Source organism: Pongo pygmaeus, chromosome X (assembly GCF_028885625.2).
Source record: "Pongo pygmaeus isolate AG05252 chromosome X, NHGRI_mPonPyg2-v2.0_pri, whole genome shotgun sequence".
Lineage (NCBI taxonomy): Eukaryota > Metazoa > Chordata > Mammalia > Primates > Hominidae > Pongo > Pongo pygmaeus.
The window spans coordinates 128,370,724-128,389,355 of NC_072396.2; the positions used below are offsets into that span (position 1 = coordinate 128,370,724).

The 18,632-nt window shown below is 36.0% G+C and overlaps 1 protein-coding gene across 21 annotated transcripts in view; it reads left to right on the plus strand.

The window, feature by feature from the left end:
* Positions 1-17,928, plus strand: part of STAG2 (STAG2 cohesin complex component) — a 141,829-nt gene extending 123,901 nt beyond the window's left edge. For 12 of the 21 annotated variants that reach the window (XM_054471186.2, XM_054471187.1, XM_063660382.1 and 9 more), the window contains 6 exons: positions 2,022-2,245; positions 6,037-6,226; positions 6,316-6,426; positions 9,471-9,597; positions 10,819-10,896; positions 16,016-17,928. In XM_054471186.2, the coding sequence (XP_054327161.1) occupies positions 2,022-2,245; positions 6,037-6,226; positions 6,316-6,426; positions 9,471-9,597; positions 10,819-10,896; positions 16,016-16,039 (754 nt within the window). In that variant the 3' untranslated portion in view covers positions 16,040-17,928. The remainder of the gene's footprint in view (positions 1-2,021; positions 2,246-6,036; positions 6,227-6,315; positions 6,427-9,470; positions 9,598-10,818; positions 10,897-16,015) is intronic. The other 9 variants (XM_054471197.2, XM_063660387.1, XM_054471200.2 and 6 more) reach the window with 1 other exon arrangement.
* The last annotated feature ends 704 nt before the right edge of the window (positions 17,929-18,632 follow it).

The window sequence follows — 18,632 nt, forward strand, 5'->3', positions numbered from 1 at the left end:
CACCATGTTGGCCAGGCTAGTCTCAAACTCCTGACCTCAGGTGATCTGCCCACCTTGGCCTCGCAAAGTGCTGGGATTACAGACGTGAACCACTGTGCCCTGCCAGTTTCTGTATCTTGTTAGGCATGTGGGTCACACAGGTCTATGTTCAGTTATAAAACTGATACAACTGTGCTCTTAGTTTAGTGTGTTCTATTGTATATAAATTTATCCCAGTTAAAATTGCATAAGCAGTATTAATCAGAGAAATAAAAATTAAAACAATGAAATACCATTTCTCACCTAGCACATTAGGAAAAATTAAGAAGACTGATAGTGTCAAGTATTGCCAAGGATGTGAGGCAGCAGAGCCTTTTATACATTGTTGGTGACAGTACAAGACCATTTTGTGGAGCTCTTTGGCAATGCCTAGTAAAGTTTAAGATTCTCTATACCTCATGATCCAGTAATTTCATTCATAAGTAGATACCCCACAGAAACTCTTGAATACATGCACAAGGAGACCGACAAAAGAATGATGGCTGTTGGATTGTTTGAAATAGTGGAAAGGCTCAAAATAACCTAAACATCCATCAACTGAAAATGGATCAATAGATTGATATATAATGGAATACCATGCAACAGTAAAAATAGCTGGATTTCATTGAGTACAAAGAGCAAAGTACAAAACTGTACTATGATGTTTACGGACAACTATGTATTGAATGTACAAAATGTGCATGGGGGTAATAAGTAGTGGTAACCTCTGGGCACGAGGAGGAAGCAAAATGCGAATAGCTTTAGTGTGGGCTACTTATCTGTAATGTCCTATTTAGGTATGTGGTGGGTACATAATTGTAAATCTCTCTGCCAGTGAGTATATTTTGGCTCAAGTTTTGTATCTTGTTGCAGACTTAACAGTTTTTGGAGTGGTAGCCAGTTCACAGGCCACGCTTGGAGGAGTACTGTACTACTATATATGACTGAAGTGTATTGTAATACAGAAAGACATACTGGGAGTCGGGCGCCGCGGCTCACACCTGTAATCCCAGCATTTTGGGAAGTCAAGGCGGGCAGAGAGTTCGAGAGCAATCTGGCCAACATGGTGAAACCCTGTCTCTACAAAAAATGCAAAAATTAGCCAGGCGTGGTGGTGTGCACCTGTAATCCCAGCTACTCAGGAGGCTGAGGCAGGAGAATCGCTTGAACCTGGGAGACGGAGTTGCAGTGAGCCGAGATGGCACCACTGCACTACAGCCTCGATGACAGAGTGAGACTCTGTCTCAAAAAAAAAGAGAAAGGCATACTGAACAGCTAACAAAGCAGTATGCTTTGTAACTGATTTCTCCTATTCTCTTTAATGCTGTTCACACTGGTGAATCTGAATTGATAGAAATCAGTCATTACAATGACAGCAAATATTTGAATTGCACTTCACAGTTAATTGACAAATAATTGTCTTTATTTGAAGCATAATTTAGCCTTATAGAACTCTTGGTGTCAGAGCCTTGGACTTGAATCATAGTTATGCTGCCTACTCATTTTTATTACTGTGGGATTACTTCTTAATTTTTACTATCCTTTCTTTCGTCACCTGTAAAATTGGGAAAACATTTCCCTCATGGAATTGTAAGAATAGTTAAGGAACCTGAGGAAAAAAATATCTAGCACATAGTCGTCACATGAACATTAGTTGAATTTTGATTGCAAAATTACATATAAGCCTTGAGATACTTGGATCCAAGGGTAGATTTATGATTTCCATCAGGCTGAAACTTTTTTGCGGGTAGGTATCATATCATATCCATCTTTGTATCTATCCATAGTGCCTGGCACATAATAGGTACTCAGCAAATGTTAAACTGAATGCTCTGAATTATTTCATTTGATGTGAAAATCTTGGCAGAGACAACATTGTTCATTAATGTCCTGTAAGGCTGAGTTTGAGTAGTGAAGTAATATGCCCATTGCTCGCACAACTATGAGTTAATATAACCCGCAGATTTCTGTATCAAAGCTAACAGTTTTGATTTCTTTTCAAGGTATGTTTACTTGGAAAAGTTCATGACCTTTCAGATGTCACTCCGAAGAGAGGATGTGTGGCTTCCACTGATGTCTTACCGAAATTCTTTGCTAGCTGGTGGTGATGATGACACCATGTCAGTCATTAGTGGAATCAGCAGCCGGGGGTCAACAGTACGGAGTAAAAAATCAAAACCATCTACAGGAAAACGGAAAGTGGTTGAGGGCATGCAGCTTTCACTCAGTAAGGATATAATTTATTCTCTTTATATTTATCCCTAATGTTTACCAACTGAATTGTCATTAAGGTTCACCTTATTTTTTATTTGAGATGTGTTCAATAATAGCTTACAAAATGTGTTCGTTATGTGTAAACGTGCTGTTGTAAGCATTTTAGATACATAAACTCAGTTCTCACAACTTTTTGGGTACATCTTCATTTTTCAGATGACAGTACTTAGCACAGAGAGGTTAAGTAACATACTCATGTCACACAGTTATTAAGTAGGAGAGCCATGCTGTTTCACTCTAGAGTGCCTGCTTTTTAAAATCTGTGCTACACTGTATGCATAGGGAAATGGACTCGGTATTATAGAGCTAGTTATTACCCAAGAGATCAGATCATCTAGTTAAAGTGGAACAACAGATTCAGAGAGGTTGCAACTTCTGAATTCCTATGAAGAGGCCATTAATCATGAAGAACTTCATAGAAATAGAGTGCTATCATATTAGAGGTAGGAATGCATTATGACGCTTGAAGCTCTTAGACTCCTAGCACTCCAGAGTTGGTTCAAAATGGGCCTGGGGACTTTTTTCTTTTTCTTAGGAATTATTAAATTAGCATAGTTGTCAAAATTTGTCCCAGTTATTATTGTTGAATAGCAGACTACCTCAAAACTTAGGACATAGCCAGGATCATGGTGTCTGGTACCTCAGCTAGGAAGGCTCAAAGGCTGGTGGCTGAAATCATACGGAGGCATTTTCACTTACATATCTGATGCTGGCTGTCATTTGGGACCTCAGCTGTACTGTCTGCCAGAACACCAACGTGTGACTTCTCCATGTCAGCATATCACTAGGCTCCAAGAGCAAGTGTCCCGAAAGACCAGAAGTGGAAGCTGCCAATTTCTTAAGGCCTGGGCCCAAAAACTAGCATAGCGTAATTTCTGCTATATTCTATTGGCCAAGCAATCACAGATTCTAGGGGAGAGGACATAATTCTCCACCTCTTAATGTGAGGAATGTCAAAGAATTTTGGGGCCATATTTTTAAATTGCCACATAACTCATCAGCTTTCATTTATGATCAAGTGCTTAGTGTTTAAAACTTGATTGTCCTATGAATTTTAGTATCTTCTGTCCAGTAGTATAAAGGCATAACCTTATATTTCTAACTTGGACAATTTTACACTGGTTAGTTATATAGTCCCAACATCACAGTTGATGGGGAAATCTCTTTTATTACCCTGGACCAGTTAAAGTAGTTAGGGCTGATGGTTTATAAGTTAAAAGAAACTTTTCTGTTTTTTAAAAACAAAATGTTATCAAATTAAAAGATGATGTTTTCTCATATCACTAAATTTTTGAAAGTTTTTATCATTTGAACTAGTAATTAATAGTTATAGGTGTGTGCTGGGCCATCAAATCTCTCTCTCTTTTTTAGACCTCATGGAAACACATGAATGGGTATTTATATTACAGAAATCTCTCTTTTTTTTTTTTTTGGACCTCATGGAAACACATATGAATTGGTATTTATATCACATTTTACAAATAGATTATTAAACCAGATACTTCAATTTTTACAGGAAGAATCAATGCTCTCATTCAGGTTTTTGGGGAGAATCATAGAAATTGAGGCATTAATAAGTTAAAAAGGAAGTATGAATACTGATAGATTGGCCAAGTCAATGCAATTTAGAAGACAGTATTGGAGCCTGAATGCAGTAGAACTTAAAGGCTGATGTAATTATATTGCAAAATGTGGAGTTTATGTTTAATCTATTATTAGAGTATTAGCTATTCATGCATTTTCTTTCCACTCTTATTCCTTAAAACCTTACACACATTTGCAAATATGTATAAATCTTTTTTTTTTTTTTTTTTTTTGGATGGAGTTTTGCTCTTTTTGCCCAGGCTGGAGTGCAATGGGGTGATGTTGGCTCACCGCAACCTCACCCTCCCTTGTTCAAGCAATTCTCCTGCCTCAGCCTCCTGAGTAGCTGGGATTACAGGCATGCGCCACCACGCCCAGCTAACTTTATATTTTTAGTAGAGACGGGGTTTCTCCATGTTGGTCAGGCTGGTCTCGAACTCCCGACCGCAGGTGATCTGCCCACCTCGGCCTCCCAAAGTGCTGGGATTACAGGTGTGAGCCACTGCGCCTGGCCTTTTTTTTTTCTTTTTTCTTTTGAGATGGAGTCTTGCTCTGTTGCTGAGGCTGGAGTGCAGTGGTGTGATCTGAGCTCACTGCAACCTCCGCCTCCCGGGTTCAAGCGACTCTCTTGCCTCAGCCTCCCGAGTAGCTGGGATTACAGGCGCCCGCCACCGCACCTGGCTAATTTTTGTATTTTTAGTAGAGATGGGGTTTCACCATCTTTGCCAGGCTCGAACTCCTGACTTGTGATCCACCTGTCTCAGCCTCCCAAAGTGCTGGGATTACAGGCGTGAGCCACTATGCCTGGCCTCATATATATAATCTTCTAATGAAATAGTTTTCTTCTTAATTCACAATCACAAAGTGCTATCAATTTTTTTCTCCCAAATCAGTGATTTTAAAAATTACTATTAATTCAGTAACAATTGTACACAAATTTGACTTACTAATTATGGCAACATTTACAGACATTTGAAAAAAGTAGCTTTTGCAGGTGTGAAACCTTTTTTCTTTTTAGTCCAGTGCTTAATATTTGTATAGATTTGTGGCCCCCTTGCAGTTGCTCTTACTACCTGCTCAGTGGTCTGCATCCCATAGATTGGGAACCAATCTCCTATTGCTTCCATCCCTGTTGCCATGTCTCACTCACCTAGGCCACACAATTAGCCTTTTAACTGGTCTGTTTGCTCACTGGTATTCTGTTTTTAAGTTCACTCCCCACACTGCCACCACATTGACTAAAACATGTAACTCACCAAATTGCTTCCCTACCTTAAAACCTTCAGCAGCAGTTCTGTTACCTTAGCAGAGCTCACAAGATTTTCCACAATTTGATTCCTGCTTCTTTATCCAGCCTTGTCTTTTGCTACCCTTTCAATCTTTATGCCCCAGGAGTAGCAAACTGTTATTTTTGAACCATATGAAATTGCCCTTTTTGTAGGTCAAATATCAGCAGATTAATAGGGTTCAGTCGACTGGGTGCGATGTCTCACACTTGTAATCCCAGCACTATAGGAGGCCAAAGCAGGCAGATCACTTGAGGCCAGGAATTCAAGACCAGCCTAGCCAACATGCTGAAACCCTGTCTCTACTAAAAATACAAAAATTAGCCAGACATGGTAATGCATTCCTGTAATCTAAGCTACTTGGGAGGCTGAGGCAGGAGAATTGATTGAACCCAGGAGGTGGAGGTTGCTGTGAGCCGAGATTGCGCCACTGCACTCCAGCCTGGGTGACAGAGTGAGACTGTCTCAAAAAAAGAAAAAAAAAGGTTTAGTCCTTGTTTCCTGCCTTAGTGTTCTTGCTTTATGTTTTTCTCCCTGCCTAGAATAAAAAGCCTTTCTAGCCCCCCTGATACCTACTCTAGTTAGAAGTTGCTTCTGGATAGCTGGCTCTGACCCCTTTCACTGCCCCCATTCCCCTTATACTTCCCTCTCTCCTTGCATTTACCACACTGTATTTTAATTGCCTGGTTGTTTTGTGTTTACAACTAGACTCTAAGGCCAGGTCAGGGACTGCCCCTTACATAGGTTTGTGTCCCCCTGTTCCTGTGACTTGCATGTGGAAATCAACAGATGTTTATTGACCTGAACAGGTTGTATTAGACATCTGAATAGTCAAAATTAGTGACTAAACCTCGTCGTTAATTTTCTTTTCCAGCTGAAGAAAGTAGTAGTAGTGACAGTATGTGGTTAAGCAGAGAACAAACACTGCACACCCCTGTTATGATGCAGACACCACAACTCACCTCCACTATTATGAGAGAGCCCAAAAGATTACGGCCTGAGGATAGCTTCATGAGTGTTTATCCAATGCAGACTGAACATCATCAAACACCTCTTGATTATAAGTAAGTACATTTGATCATTTTCTGTACTATAACTTTATTAATTACATAGAAAAAGTTAAGTTAAAAGAAGAATAAAATTCTCCTTGAAGCACGCAGGTAACATGGATGTTAGCTCAAAGACAACAAGAGGAAGCAAGGCAACAGCAGGAGAGAGCAGCAATGAGCTATGTTAAACTGCGAACTAATCTTCAGCATGCCATGTAAGTGAGAGTGCCTTATTGTCTGAGTCTAGGAAGTTCACTAATTCATTTTAACATTTTAATGTGTGCCTTATCTAAAAATTTCAGCAAACTCTCTAGAGTAACTTAAGCTGAAATAATCAAGGAACTAAAAATTGGTCTTTCCAACAGAAAAACAAAATATTTTAATTAAAATACTACCTAGTTAGCCAAAGGACCAATCTTAGGTTGATCTGTTGGAAAAGTTTAAATATCAATCCTTGTTTATTTTGGTACACAGCATTAAAAATACAGTTCTGTTACATCCTAATTGATTTTCCCAACTTAGTTCAGGCCCTCATCTCTCACCTGAACTATTGTATTAGCTTTCTAACTGGTTTTCTTCCCTCAAATCTCCCATTTATTTTCTCACCAAACCTCTCCCTTCACCCCCCACTCCATCATTCACACCACCATCAAGAATTACTATTCTAGAATAAAAATCTTACCATGTAACTCTTACTTAAAACCTTTCTGTGGCTCCCCATTGCCTGCTGGATAAACTCCCAACTCCCTTAGCTCATGGCATGCAAGATGTTTCAAAATATGGCCCCTGCCACATTTTAGTATCATTTCCTATTCCTGGCAGCTGGTAAAATCATCATAAAAGAACAAGGTCAGGTGTCACCTTAACTGAAGCTTTGGTCATCTATGCTCCCATAACACTATGTATATCCATATTTCTTATAGCACTTGCCACATTGTATTGTAAATATTTGTTTATGAGTTTGTCCCGTTTGTCTAGACTGTGAGCTCCTCAAGGGCAGGGACCACATTCATTGCCTGTCAGTGCTTGGCATGTAAAAGGTGCTAAGTAAATGTTCATTGAATGAATAAATGTTCAATGCTAAAAAAAATGAAGTTTATCTTTTAAATACTTTGTTTTTACTGGATTATATATGATAACTTTATAAATCTTTCTAAAATCTTTATTAGCTTTGGCTCTAAAAGACATGGCAGACAAGGAGTCTTTAGATAATTCTTTTAGATGTCTTGATTGGTATACAGGGAAAAGTGTGATGATTATGATTAAGTTTTTGAGTTTGAAAGCATTGTATTTATAATGTGTATGTTTTACTATTGGGAGATAGTAGTTGTTACCCTCTTTTTTTAATTTATATTTTGTTCTGTCTTGTTGGTTTTTAGATGTTAAGAATTTTACCTGTTTTTCTTACAAAATGATCATTTACTATGAGTGGTGGCCTGCATAAATTCACTTTAGTTATCTCCATAGTGGTCTTAACCTCTAGAGACACAAGGTATACTCTATTACACGTATAGATTCTGATCCTGGTTAATATGGTCATCATCTATATTATCACATAGTTCTATCCCCTTTTGTCTGTTTCTGTGACCACATTCCTTTTAATATAAGTTCTTATTTTATGCTGGATCCTACAGCTAATTTCTTGGCTTCCAACTAGTCACCGGTCCATATATTCCAGAATTCTGCCATGCAATCATTTGGTCTATATGTCTCCCCATAAAACATTACACTAGTTCTTAAGATCCTATATAGCATGTCACTACTGAGTACCATTTTAATTCCCAATTATAGTTAACTCCCCCGCCTCCCGGCAACTACAAGAAATTATCTCAGTTAAATAACTGTTACCAGAGGATTCTTTGGTGGTTGTACCATAAGTCATCTATTGCGTGGGACTCTAAATCATTTTCATCTTACAATGATTTTTCTATAATGGTATCTGCCCTATAACTAAAAATACTTCCAAATTTTCTTTCTTATTTTTCATAGCTTGTATCACATATATCTTCCTTGTACTTCAAACAAAATGCAGAACAGCTTTCTGATTTTCTGTCACATAGTTCATACAGCACATATATTCCCTTCACGGTTGCCTCTACAAAATATAGTAAAATTGTCTTTCTACCCAGAATTGTTAGGAAGTGAGGACCATTATAAACATATTTGTCCAGGTAACATGGATCAGACATCGTATCTTGTTATCTTTATATCTTTTAAGAACCAGCATAGTATTGTGTAAATTGTAAGCATTCGGTAAATAATTGCTGGGGTTTTGGCAACTTTCTTGACTGTGGGAGTGTCTTTGCATGAGAAAAGAAGGTAATGTTGGCCAAACTAGGGAAAAACAAGTCCTACTCAGTTTCACTATTATGTTGGCTACTTTGTGCTGATCTGGGCTAATTTGTGAACTTAATTTATTCCCCATAATTATGTAATAACATATATAACTTTTGGTCTTAGTTTTTCATTTTAAATTTCTATATATGTCTTAGTTTTGAGTTTCATAGGGCACACGAATCTGAGTTTCAGCATGAGTGTTCCTCATTTTTTCCTGAGGCAGAATTAATCCCTTATTTTAGTATGTCCTTACAACACTTGATGCATAGTTTTCTTGTAATATTTATCACATTTTGTCATAATTAATTGTTTATCTCTGTTTGCCATGGTAGACTGTAAGCTCCTTGAGGGCAGGAATCATGTCTTAGTCTTATTCATCTTTTTTTTTGTTTTTAAACTCCATACGACACAGTGGAAGCCTGTCACATAGTAGGCATTGTGTGAGTGAGTGCGCGCATGCCTGATACACATTAGGTACTGAATGAATGAGGGAGTGATGATGTGTGGTAAAATTAGCATTATATATTGATGAAAATATATGTTTTCTGAAAATGTCATTTTTTTGGTCTCTGTTTTATGTTTGTTTATTAATTTGTACCCTGCCTACTTTCAAAAAGGATTTGAGGTATCTTGTATGTTCCCATGTGGGAAATTCTCATTGAACCTTGTATATGGGATATCAGAACTATAAAGCTAAATGTACTGAAGTAATGTAGAATAAACATAACTCCTTAGCATTTTTAGACAAGTAAACATTGGGTTTTGATATCATTGATGACATAATCAATGCCTAATCATTCTCCCTGACCTTTAATTCCATCATTTTCCATTATACTTGAATATAGAGAGCCACATACTGCTGCCTAGATATTAATAGTCATGACATTAGTTCAGATCTTGACTTTGTTTTATATTTCTCTAGTCGGCGTGGCACAAGCCTAATGGAAGATGATGAAGAGCCAATTGTTGAAGATGTTATGATGTCCTCAGAAGGGAGGATTGAGGATCTTAATGAGGGAATGGATTTTGACACCATGGATATAGATTTGGTAAGAAACTTAATGATTTCTGTAAGATTTTCAATTTAGATCTTTTGAAAATTATGTTGGATATTTATTAGAGTAGAGAAATACTTACCAAGAGAAGTAAGTTTTGCAAAAATATTAAAATAGTTGCCAGGGGTTTAGATATATGGGAAGGGATTTAGAAGAGAGTAAGGTTGGTGAAGGTGGTAGATCCTAGATTAAGATGATAGCAATTGTCTGTTTGCTTCTGAGATTAATTTAGGAATGTATAGGTTTAAAGGGTATATTTTGATTAATACTAATTTGACTATGAAAATCAATTGTTATTTAATTATGCATTTTAAAAAATATGAGTTAATATAAAAGTATACCATTATCAAAACAATATATTAATACTACTTGTTGAGACAAATTGCATATCAGATAATGAAGTAAAGTTACTTAAACTTGGAAGGAAGTTAAATACAGGTAGGAGTGTATTCTTTATTAATAAATATGTGATTAGAGTTGATCATATACAAAATGGTTTTACATATTTCATCTTGCTACATAGCTCATTAAACTTTGTGAAGTAGGTTGAAAGGATCGAGGATATTGAAGCTTACTCTCTCCAAAGAGGCAAAACTATCAAACAGTAAAGTTGATACTTATAAGTCAAGTCTTATGATTCTTTTTAGTGTATTGTGTATTCTTCTTAAATAATTAAATTTTTAGAATGGTATAATTTGGTGCCTCGAACGGAATATGATTTTTAAAGTAAAATGAAAAGTGAGTTTTCCGGTTTTTATCTCTTAGGATAATTTTCCATGAGTTTTTGTTTTTTTGAGATGGAGTCTTGCTCTGTTGCCCAGACTGGAGTGCAGTGGCACGATCTCAGCTCACTGCAAGCTCCACCTCCTGGGTTCACGCCATTCTCCTGCCTCAGCCTCTGGAGTAGCTGGGACTGCAGGCGCCCGCAACCACGCCCGGATAATTTTTTGTATTTTTAGTAGAGGCCGGGTTTCACCATGTTAGCCAGGATGGTCTTGATCTCCTGACCTCGTGATCCACCCACCTCGGCCTCCCAAAGTGCTGGGATTACAGGCGTGAGCCACCGCATCCGGCCAGTAATTTTCCATGAGTTTTTAAAATATTGTGTCAGGTACACTTGAAATCACATAGGCCATGTGAAGAACTTGGATATTTTCAGTTACTATCTGGTTTGTAGATATAGCTAATGTCAACTTATTTCCTTTTTTCCTTTAGCCACCATCAAAGAACAGACGAGAGAGAACAGAACTGAAGCCTGATTTCTTTGATCCAGCTTCAATTATGGATGAATCAGTAGGTTTAATTTAAATGTACCCTAGGATTGCAAAATCAGAAGTATAGGCAGTCTCTCAGTTTGAGGTTGAAAACCTGGGGCAGCATACTGAGAATAGATGAAAACAGTTGGACGTGAGAAAAAGAGGCAGGCAGGCAGGATTTCAGTGGGAGGGGAAGAGAGTGTTGCAATAGTGTTGACAGATTAGAAAAGTACTTTTGAATCCTGGCTGACTGGGACTTGAATATTAAGGAATTTGGACTGTTCTTCTAGGTTTGTACTGTTCTTCAATGGGTTGCCCATTGAAAGATTTTAAATAAGGTAATGGCACGATCAGAATTGTGTTTCAGAAGGATTTCCTTGACATTTATGGATGGGACAGGATGAATGAGGGGCGTAATATAAAGGCATGGTGAAAATAATGAGAACTTGAACAAAGGCCTTGATAATGAAGAGAAGGGTATCTGGCTATCTAGGATGAGAGTCAGTTACCACTCCCACCATCCTTAATTGGTTATTATTGGGCTTTGTCAGTTCTTTTTCTTAAGTACCTCTTGTATCAGTCCCCTGTGCCATATTCTCCTTGACACTGCCTTGATTCGGGTCCTCCTCTGTTTTCACATGGGCTGTTGCAAAGCCTTTAAGCTGATATTGCAGTCCCACTGCTCCTTTATACCTCTTGTGGGGTCATCTTTCTAAAAATGCAGATCTGATATTCTCACTTATCGTTCTAAGTCTTTTATTGATCCCTCCCCCCACCCCCTTTGCCATTAGGAAGAAAATTCTAGCTCCTCAGCCTAGCAAACAAAGCCTTTTATGATCTGGTTCCCTTGCCACCTTAACCTTGGCCTTTTCCTTACATGTATTCTATGCTCTAGCCATATCAAATCTTGTAGTTCCACTCAGATACACTATGCTCTTTCCTGACTCCATAACTTTGTATAAGCTTTTTTCTGCCAGAAATTCCCCTTTATTTTTCCTCCTAGTAAAGTCTTTCTTTGATACTAATTCTGACATTACCTGTGGAATTTTTGCTGACTTCCACAGATTTTTTTTTCTCTCCTTCTTTAACTCTTTGTACACACTTTATTGTAATAATTACCAGACTTGTGTAGTGAGATAGGATATTACATGCCCTGGTCCTTCACTAGACTGAACTCCCTGAGGCAGTGATGATGTTATTCATTTTTAGTTCTGCCCAGCACAATAGATATTTAGTTTTGTCAAATGAATGAATCATTTAAATGCCCTGCCATCTCCCTTTTTAGTATCTACCCATTTTATCTTCCTCGTTCCTCACACCTACTGCCTCAGGTGATGGTTATACCATCCTGAAAGGCCTGGCTTCTATGTACAATTTCTACCATTCCCACCTTGCCCTCTCCTACTTCATCTGCTTTCAGATAGCTTTTAGAACTATTTTGACAAACTAATTCACACTAACATGTTTACTAATAAGGCCAAGGGGCCGGGCTCAGTGGCTCATGCCTGTAATCCCAATACATTGGGAGGCCAAGGTGGGAGGATTGTTTGAGCCCAAGAGCTTGAGATCAGCTTGGGCAACACAGTGAGACCCCATCTTTACAAAAACTAAAAAAATTAGCTGGGCATGGTGATGCATACCTGCGGTCCCAGCTACTCAGGAGGGCGAGGTGGGAGGATCGCTTGAGCCCAGGAGGTTGAGGCTGCAGTGAGCTGTGTTCACAATACTGCACTCCAGCCTGGGTGACAGAGCCGAGACCCTGTCTCAAAAAAAAAAAAAAAAAAAGAATCTGCTTCAGTTGGTCTTAAGTGTGGCCTGAGATTCTGCACAGCTAACAAATGCTGTCAGTGCTTCAGGTCTGCAAACCATACTTTGAGTAGCAAGACTTTATAGTACCTAAGTGACCTATCCCACTCATAAGTCTATAGTTTAACTGTACACTGAAGTTTATGGTTTTCTTGATAATTAATCTAACAGTATGTATCATCTTAGTTTGTTAAATAAAACATGAAGGTAGTGATTGTGATGAGGGGTAAAGGAATATTTTCAAGCAGGTATGATGAAATGCATTTATTCAACAATTTATTACATCAGAAGTTGGTGCTAAAGCGAATAAGACACTCCCTGTCCTTAAGGAATTCATATTCTAGTGCACCTTGACTATCACTTTGAAATGAAAAGTATGGAAGGTAGTAGCTGAGAGTTTGGGTGACAGACACTATGCTAGGTATGATTTATTTTGATCCTCTCAGCAACCTTGTGAGAAAGGTAATGGGAATTTCCACTTTCATACCATAGCAAGCTGAGACTGAAGAGATCATTTAGTGACTTTGCTCAGTTATACAGTTAGCAAGTGTCTGAGTAGTAATTTGATGCCAGTTCCTTTTGATTTAATAATCTCATGCTGTCTCTACTGTTGTGCTTCCTAAAACTAAAATCCCCATTTGGATGAAACACCAACAAAAGTAATTAAGAAATTGAAATGGTTAACTATGATCAAAATTAATATGGGCAGTTAGGATCACCATTTTTTAATGTATTTGTCTAATGTCAGGAGAACTTTTAACATTTGTTTTCTTAGTTACATACTAGATTTGCAAAAAGGTGTTCTTCAGATTACTAAAATAATGAAACAGCAATATTAACTGTGTATCTATTTTTGACATTTAACATTTAGAGAAAAGTAGGGGCCTAATAGTCATTTTTTATTTATAGTGATTTTATAGCATTCTCATGTATATTGAATGTTACAACTGAGGGGCTTTTATTTATTCTTAATTTGATAATAGTTTAGCTGCTTCTGCTACAAAAATTAGGAAAATGGGCACATGTACTTATAACTGTAGTTTTATAGCATTACCACAAGATGGCAGCAGTCACATAACTGAATGCTCAATAATCTTTAAAGGCTTAGGTATCTTTAAAAGTCTTTGACCATGTAATTTTTTTTTTTTTAAAGTTAACAGTTTATTTTTTAAATATACACTAAACTATACTCCATACTGTCTTAACCATAACTTAAGAAATGGAATAATGGAAAATTTTGAATGTCAAATTCTGTTTGCCTTTATACAATACCCCACATCTGTTCTTACTGAAGCCCATAATAACGGAGTCATCAGAACAGTAGCAAAATTGGGATTTAAATTCTTTAATGTCCAGTTCTGAGATTCTCCAATTCTAAGGGAAGTAACTCAAAGCACCCTAGTGTAGATACTTCAGTTTGTTACTAAATAAATCGTAAAAATATCTAGTTAAACACTTAATTTTTAAACTTGATTTTCTAAATAAATCGTAAAAATATCTTTTTAAACACTTAATTTTTAAACATGATTTTCTAAATAAATCGTAAAAATATCTTTTTAAACATGATTTTCACATTATCCAGGAGTGGTAATATAAAAACTCTGAACATATCATTTTGTGTTGCATATACATAAAATTCTAGATTTATGGTGTAGCTGGTTTTATATTTGGACACAAAATTGGTTTATACCATTTTGATAACAGTTGTTTTCTGCCAGAATTGCCAAAATACACTGAAGTTTGATATTAAATATGTTTAAGTATTTATTAATATTAACATCAGAAACAGGCAGAGTTTGTGTTGGCACAGAAAAGAAAGTGTCACTACTCTCATTCTCTTGTGTTGAGATTCTCTTATTAGAATTATTTATAGTATAAAATTGGTAAAGAAGGGCTCCATGTAATGGAGGTGATTTAATGTTCTAGTAAGAGAATCTAGTTATAACCTAGTCTGTACAAAACAAAAAGAATCTCAAGTGTTTGGGTGCTTTCTAGTCAGGCACTCTGTTTGGAAAGAACTTGAGTTCGTCTTCATCCCACACTCAATACTAAATTGCTAATTAAGATTTTGTACTTTCATTCATCATCAGACCTTTCCTACCGAGATTCATAGAGTGTTATGGTAAGAATTGGCCTTTAAACATTATCTAGGTCTTTTTGGTGGAAACGTTCTAACCACCCAAACTCTGACTTCACCAAAAAAGGAGAACCCTGAAGCATGCGGGAAGGGGAGAGGACAAGGGATTAGTAGTGTGGTAGTTACTGTGAATGGACGGGTAAGAAATTGGGTGCATGAGTCCTCTTTGTTTTTATTACTTGGGATTCCAAACACTACTTGATAATTCATTATAAAGAGGCTGCAATCAGATACTTGTTTCTGGATCTGAAAATACAGTTTCTTCAGCTCAAGACAATACATGAGTTCTATGACTTTTGTTCATAGAACTTATAAGAGATTTAACTTACAAGTAAGAGCTCTTTGTAATATTTCAGCTCATTACATCTGGCTTTGATATCAGTTCTTACTAGCTTATTATAGTATTCTAAAATATTACTTAATGGGCATAAGTGCTAGAATTTTAATTGAACAACCTAACTTTTAGTATATATACTTACAGTCACATGCCATTCTTCCTTAGTGAACAAGGGAGAGTTGCTCCATTCATCATCTGCTTTTACTTTTAGACAAGTAATTATTAGATTTTACCTAACATTCCTTTCTCAGTTGGAGTATATAGAAAGCATCAATATAAATCATTTTGCCCAGATTTTACCTTACCCTTTTGATTTCTTAAAATTTGTAGTTCTGTTCCATTCACTTTGGCCAGATTTTCTAAAGAAAGCTTCTTGCTTTCTACATACTTGAATTGTTCTTAGATTTTTTTTTGGTCTGCATACTCAAATGTCTTTTTGAAAAACCATATCCACTTCCCAGCACAAATAGCCAAGTTTGCAAGACTTTCTTAACCCCCTTCCAAGGAACTTGTGCCAGAAATATATGTGAAGAAGCACATTCATTTATTCATTCAACAAATATCTATGTTGAGTGCCTGTGTTTAGGGCATTATCTAGACATTAGGGGTATATATAAGCATAATTAATCCAAGGTTCCTACTTTAATTATATTTGTGAGGTAAGTAGCATCTTGATTAGTCCTGATGTTGTTATTTCATTATATATCATGGTCAATTTAATTTTAGAATTATACATCTGAAGAGAGGGGAAGTTTTCAAAGTGGTTTTATTAGCATGTTATTTAACATAATAAAGTATTAATGTAATGTTTACGGATATATTTAAAGAAATGAATGACTTTTAACGAGATTTTCTCCCCCCTCTCTCTCTCATTAGGTTCTTGGAGTGTCAATGTTTTAATACCAGTACACAAATCTGTGGTGAAGTCATTTTCTAAGTGGAAGAGGAAATTTTAAAGTGTGGTAGATACAGTGAAATTCTGTACAGATTTTTCTCTAAGGAGAATATGACATGCTTATGCTTACCAAGATCAAGTGCATTGAGGGGCAGTTTTGTTTGCCTGAATAAAAGTAAAGGACAAGTAAACAATTTGATGATAAGCTACAGTTTTTCTTAGAAAGTAAATATTTTATTTATGCGCTGTTAGTTGGCTTTTGAATCGATTATTTCATGCTTTTTTTTTTAAAAAAAAATAACAATCTGAAGAGGCATTTGGTACAGATATGAATTCTCTTACATTTATTTACTGGTTGTACTAAATAATGATGACCTCTGCTGGATTTCTGTTTACATCCAGAAAACAATGTTAAGGATGTATTTATTCCCCTACCCTGAAGAAAGTGTAGGATAGAATTGTTTTTAGCATTCTAAATTTAAATGCTTAAAACACCAATCAACAAAACTTTGTTTTAAATATTGTAATTGTGGAGAAAAGTAAACTTATAAGCAGAACTTTTACAATTTTTTCATCTAAAAGTATTTTAAGATATTTTTAAAATCCAAGAGCTTCTCTATACTTTTCAGAAATATCCAGATGCAGTGAACTGCCAGAAGGTAACCAGTCTCAAACATGCTTATCCCATTATCAACCCTGAAAGTTTGCTTGTCCTTTAAGATAAAAATGTAATGTTGTGATATTCCTTCCAGTAGTGCCACTGTATTTTGTCTCCAAATAAAAGAAGCTTATTGTAGTATGTTTGCAGAAAAATTCTAAACAAAAATTATACAGCTTATTAGAGTGTGGGAATAGGGATCTAAATTTTAAATAAAATTATATATATATATAAATTGGTGCTGATTTTATAATTGCGCAGTTTGTTTAGTTTTTTCTTACTTTTAAATTCCAACTTAAAATTATGAGGTTTCAGAAATATATTGAAAGTTTAACAATGTTTAAAAATAGAAAAGCATGAGTGTTCATGCTTTAAAATGATTTTTAAATTTGTATTTTATATTGTTTTATCTATCTGTCTTTGCAAGCAGTCTTCAGGTTAAAGATACTTCTAACAGGTTACAGTACATTTCCTCTGTATGTAAATTAGATGGGATAATAGAATTCATAACCCATAATATTCTTTGAAAGCTAAGCTTTAAACTTCATTTTATGTTCTTTCACAAATAAATTAGTTTAAAACAGAAAGTGGCTACTTGCCATTTTGACATCAACTCATTTTGCGAGGCTTAGGCAGCTAGACATCGTTTAAAACAAAATATTAACTTATATTACATGTGTATCTATCTTTTGTCAGTCGTCTCTCAGTTCTTGAGGTATATTATTTTAATCATTCCATGCCTTAATATGCTTGCAATACAAGAATATCTTCAGATGGGTGAATACCAAAAGGCTTTCAGTTTTTAGTCAGAAATCAAGCATTGGGCTGTGGTAGCCAAAAACCATAGGTTAGCTAAAAAGATCATGATACAATTATTTTATTAAGTCATGGTTAATAACAAATGAATCCAGACTTGTCTAACAGATTTTCCATCAACAAATATTGTTATGTGCAAAAGTATTGCCTATGTTGTTTTACACACCACTGCATTAACTAGAACTGCTGAGAGGACTGTATATATGATTTTAAACCTAAGTTGATTTTTTTTCTCACTCTTGAAAGGAGTACTTCTTTGTGAAAGCAGTTCTTACAGCTTTGTTTTCAACCAGCTAAAAATGTTTTATATATTACTCTAACCTGTTGTCCTCCACATTCTATTGTCCTAATTGTACTGTTTTCTGATTTGTATTTATGTCTTGAGACAGTAACTTTTTGAATAAAAATAAACCTACAGTATGTTGTATGTTTTCTCTTGTACTCAAAGGGGGAGGGTGGCTATAAATGGGTTGCAAATTTATATCTATTATCACATCTTTTAATGTGTTTGGGGAATAATTTATAGAGAATACCAACAGTTTATATTTTTAATAAATCATATGTATTTACAATGAAACCAAATCCCTAATTGGATTTTTACTTTAAAATAGGAACCTGTAACCATTATTGCTTTAATTTTCATCTGGTATGAGTTAAACACATTTACAAATGTTTACATTGTTTATACAGGGTACATTTGAGTGCCTACTGTGTGCTAGGCATGTGTTAAGAGATCTCTCCTTCATAGATCCATTGGGGAAAACAAAACAATGAAACTTGTAATAAATGCCAGGAAGGAAACAAGCAGGATATGCTGAGGTAGAGAATGAGAGAGACAGTAAGAGAGAAACCTGCCTTAAATAAGGGGCTCATGGCATGGAGGTAAAACCAACATTTGAAAAAGAATTTACTAATTGAATTCATATTGAAAACTCATCAAAGAAAGTGTTAACAAGATTTGCATTGTACTCTAAGAGATTCATGTCAGTGTAACACTAGCACATTGTTCATTTGGGCTAGTCTGTATATCAGAATTGTCTTCTGTCATTAGTGATTCAGAACTGAACATATAAAATGATAGCTAAAACAGCTGGGTGCTGTTTTAAGTAGTTTACATGTAATAA